Source organism: Glycine max, chromosome 4 (assembly GCF_000004515.6).
Source record: "Glycine max cultivar Williams 82 chromosome 4, Glycine_max_v4.0, whole genome shotgun sequence".
NCBI lineage: Eukaryota > Viridiplantae > Streptophyta > Magnoliopsida > Fabales > Fabaceae > Glycine > Glycine max.
The window spans coordinates 50,598,224-50,603,148 of record NC_016091.4 but is presented as its reverse complement, the minus strand read 5'-3'; the positions used below and the strand labels follow the sequence as shown (position 1 = coordinate 50,603,148).

The following is a 4,925-nucleotide window of genomic DNA, read 5'->3' as shown; positions in this document are numbered from 1 at the left end:
GGGTATGACGCCAAATAGCAGCGCAATTAGTTATTACTTAAAACATGAGCATTAATTCGCGAGAAAAAAAATGGTCCGTTGAATGTTTTCACTAGAAATAACTAGGATATGATGTCACCTAGTAACCGAAAAAAGATATGATATGACTCCAATTAAACTAAACTAATAATACAACACGGTGAGCTTGTTTATAACTTTCTGGAAACTTCAGAGGGTGGACCTTTCTGTGTATTAATTGACAAAAAAAATTATTTTTTGAATGGTGCATATGGCAGTATCATTGGAGGCATTGTAATCGCAGTGGGGCTTTACTCGGTTGTGTGGGGCAAAGCCAAAGATTATTCAGAACCCAAATTACCATCAACAGATGCAGAAGACACAGAATCACTGCCAATTACTGCAACTTCCAAAATTGATATTATTTCTGGGAATTTGGAAAAACAACCATCAACTGATCAGAAATTAGAGGAGACCAACAAAGTGGGGGAAGAAAAAGAGTTGAATGTTGTGAAGGTTTAATTGACTAATCAACGATTCCTTGTCCACCCACAATGTTCGGAGAAAGTGAAGTCTCACGTGTGCACTACCAGAAATGCATTGCCTCAAGTCAAATATCAATGTTTACAAAGAATGAGTCTAGGCAACTTAATTCCTAAGATTAGGCCATATAGCTACCAATAGTATTCCTCTCTCTCTCTCTCTCTCTCTCTCTCTCTGTTGTAATTAGTTTTGAACAAGCAATTACCTACGTTCTGTTTGTTAGAGTAGATAATGTATTTCATTACTTCTGTAACCTATGTATGATTAAGGCATGCAGTGAGAATTAGTATGAATGTTTGCTCTTTAATACTCACGTTTAATAACCACAAAAACGGAATTGTGTAAGTTAACTATGATTTTTATTTGACTAATGTGAAGCACACCTCATGTATTAGTAATGTTACCTAAATTTGTCAGCCATAAATAGAAGTGAGTGTCTGATAGCTGCACTCTGCAGTATCATGCTTAATGTTCAAAACAAGATGAATCATGTTGAATATTATACTTATCATCCCTATACAACAAATTAAACACATGTTTAAGGGGCGTGTAACAAAAAAAAGTCAAACTGAAATTAGAGGCATCTGAAAACAAAAATGGAACAATAATTGTTACAACTTGTTGGGAACGAAACCACTCATAGACACATAGTAAAAAAGAAAATAGTTGAGAGAAGAAGAAATAGTAGTTTCTTTATTGATTACTTAAGTACACATATATTCACTCTCTATCATATAACACTCACACAAGCACACTTTTAAACGCACATATCTAATTAACTAAGATTATGCAACAAACACTAATTGATTGGACAACACAAAATGGGCGGATTGGTAAATCTGATTGAATATTCACACTTGTTAATTACCTTTTTTCCTCCCATTGCTAAAGTTAATTTCATGCACACTGTTGCAATTTTTATCCTTTTATGTTATCACTCGATCATGTATTGCAATATAATTAGAAGGGCTTGACTTTTGAAATAATTGTTGACTTGTTGTGAAAGTCAATTTTTTTTCAATAATATGACGTTGCACAATTGGGTGATCCGGTGTAAAATCTTTACTCTATCCATCAAAATCAAATCCTTAATTTGCAATATAGCTGAAGCCTGAAGGTAAATTAGTTGTGCCATCATCAAATAATTTTATCAGATTCATAAAACTTGATTTTTTAAACTAACCAATGAACTTTATAACTTACAACCAAATAAATTTAAAACACTTGTACAAATGTGTTTTATTTTTGGGTTTCATATAGCAGAGGTGTAAATAGAAAAAAATTCAAGAGAAGTACTATTGGCACTACCTGTTTCTGCTAATAGCACTACCTGCGTGGATGATTTTTGCCCATATCCCAAAACTATCCCCTTAAAAATTGCACAATGGAAACGTGTTTTTGTTGTGCAATTGGAGGGTGAAAAAATGCACAAGGGGAGTACATTTTCATCGTGCAAGTGCACAATGGAAGTGCACTTCCGTTGTGTATTTTTTCACCCCTCAACTGCACAACGGAAACAAGTTTCCATTGCACTTAGGTAGTTACACAATGGAAGTGTGTTTTCGTTGTGTTTTTGTTAGGTCACCTGTATTTTCACAATGAAAACACATTTCTGTTGTGTAACTACTCATGTACAATGGAAATGTTGTGTTATTTTTTTATATTCTCTAACAAAATGGAAACATATTTTTGTTGTATATCTGCACAACGAAAACATGCTTCCAATTTGTTAGTTGTTTTGCAAAAAAAAAAAAAAACAATGGAACCACAATTCCAAATACACAATGAAATCATGATTCTATTATGTATCAAATTTCAGACACACAATGAAATCATAATTCTAATATATTTTGGAAAATAAAAAAGCAGAATCATGTTTTCGCATTGTTTTTTAACATAACAAAAACATGATTTTGTTGTGTTAAAAAAAAATTACCACGTTGGGTGGTCTAAGGGAGACGAGAGAAGAGTTGGAGAAGTGACGGAGAAATGATAAGAGTGAGAGAGGAAGGGAGAAGTGTTGGATGTCTTATGAAAGAGGAAGCGAAAAGTGTGAAAGGAAAGGAGAAGGGTTGGGGTGTAGGAAAAAGGAAGGAGGATAGAATGATAAAAAATTTATGAGTGGTAGTGTCAATAGCAATTTAGGTAGTGAGAATAATTGTTCCCAAAATTTAACAAAATACACACAAGAAAGGCCTTAGGCAAAATGTTATATCCATGCCCTTTGTCTAGGTACACTCCTCTTTTATTTTTACTTAAATTTTTTACAATCATAAATACTCTTTATACCCCAAATACCTTTGTATCATTATTCCAGACAATAGTTTCTAGAATTGTGTTTTAGTTTTTTTTGCTCTGGAAAATAGTTTCTAGAATGCAAATTCCAAAAACTTCTTCTATAATGCAATAATACTCATTTTGTTTCTAATTATAAGATCTTTTTCAGAAATTTGTTTGTCTCTTTTTATAAGATTTTTTTTCTTCTAATTTTTAGATGCATTAATTATTTTTTTTCTATATTTTTTTACTTAAATTATTTCTCTCCAAACATTAATGAGAAACAATTAAGTAGATAAATAGATAAAAGAAGGATAATTTTAAAATGATAGTACAAATAATTGACAGATTCGATATGATTAACTAAATTAACTATTTTTTTTAAAGGAATTGAAGAGTCTTATAATTAAGTTCCAAAAAGTAGTTTCCAGCAAAATACAAGATGTGAAATAGTATTCCAAAAATTATTTTTCAAAATTTAAAAATAAAGCATTTCAAAAAATCATTGTATTGAACTTAATTTTTAATTTTCTTTCTTCACAACTTTATTTCTTTTAATTATGCGTAAATTACAAAAAAGGAGTGCAAACATACCTTGAGAGCTTGATGATGAAAAAACACTAATATTACACAAAGAGACCAAGTAAGCAAGACCAAAGCAAGATGTGGAATAGAGGTCATAAATGGAGTGAAAGAGAGAATGATTCTAATGAAAGCGTGCAAATTGCTGGTATGCGTAACCAACTGATTTAATAGATCAATTATGTTATAAAATAATTAATGTCATTATATATAACACTAAAATTTTTAATGTATATTTAATACATATGTAAATTTGCATAATAATTTTTGTGGCAATTAATTTTTATCTAATAATTAATTTTTTTACATATATAAATTGTAAATAAAAATCATAGGTTTAACAAAATTTTACATATGTAAAAAAATACATTATTAACATAAATTTACTAATGTATTTTTTTAACCTTATTACAGTTAATTTTGATCTAATAATATATTTTTTACATATATAAATTTTAAATAAAAATCATAGGTTTCATAAAAATTTATATATGTAAACACATTAATTATTAGATAAAAATTAATTATCAAGAAATTTATTATATAAATTTATATGTGCATTAAATATACATTATAAATTTTAATATTATATATAATGATATTATTTTATGACTTAATTGATCAATTAGTTATAATAACGCGAATGTCACAAAATAATAATGTTGTAAAAGAACTTGGCTTAATTTTTATGTTCATGGGCTAAATGTTTGAGATTAAAGAATTAGGTCGGTGCAAAACCAAGGGGAGCTACTATTTAAATTCTACTTTTTACGTTTTGTACCCCTCAATTTTTTAACATTCCAATATTCCAAAAATACCCACCTATATTTCTAACATTTTTTTTTCTCACCTCACCCGCCGCGCCCGCTCAACTCTCTGAAGTCTCAACTCATCTCCTTTCCTTCTCCTTTGGTTGCATTGTCATGTGTGCAGTTGCACAAGTTAGCTCCTCCCACACAGTTTTAAATCTGAATCATGCAAAATTATACACAAACAATTAAGACTAAAATATTAAAGAATTATGTTATGATTATATAATTAATATTTATTTAAATATATTTCTCTTATACGTATATATTCATTAAAAGATTTTTTAAAGCTTGGCCAGCAAACAATATTAATTCACCCTCACACAACTTCTTGTGTGTAGGGATGACAAACAAACCAGACGAGTATGAGTAATAGTCCTACATTATCCATTTGCGTGTGGTATTCATTAAGCAAATACTTCTGATTTTTTAGGTTCTTGTTATATTTATTCATTTTCTTCATTTATTCACTCCTTTTTTTTCTAAGTGAATAGGAAAATGTATTTTTTGGAAAATAAATTAAAAATAAGAGTGGATAAACAAAGAAGAAAAGTGGATATAGCTACTATCTTTTTTTTATATGTATATAAATATATATATATATATATATATATATATATATATATATATATATATATATATATATATAGGTATCTGTGAATATTTAAAAAAAATAAAAAAAATTAAAATTATTTTGAAATACACTTCTATTATAAT

General features: G+C 28.9%; 1 protein-coding gene across 1 annotated transcript in view; it reads left to right on the top strand.

The window, feature by feature from the left end:
* Positions 1 to 826, top strand: part of LOC100786326 (WAT1-related protein At4g08290) — a 4,684-nt gene extending 3,858 nt beyond the window's left edge. The window contains exon 7 of the mRNA XM_014774986.3: positions 276 to 826. Coding sequence (XP_014630472.1) covers positions 276 to 519 — 244 coding nt within the window. The 3' untranslated portion in view covers positions 520 to 826. The remainder of the gene's footprint in view (positions 1 to 275) is intronic.
* The last annotated feature ends 4,099 nt before the right edge of the window (positions 827 to 4,925 follow it).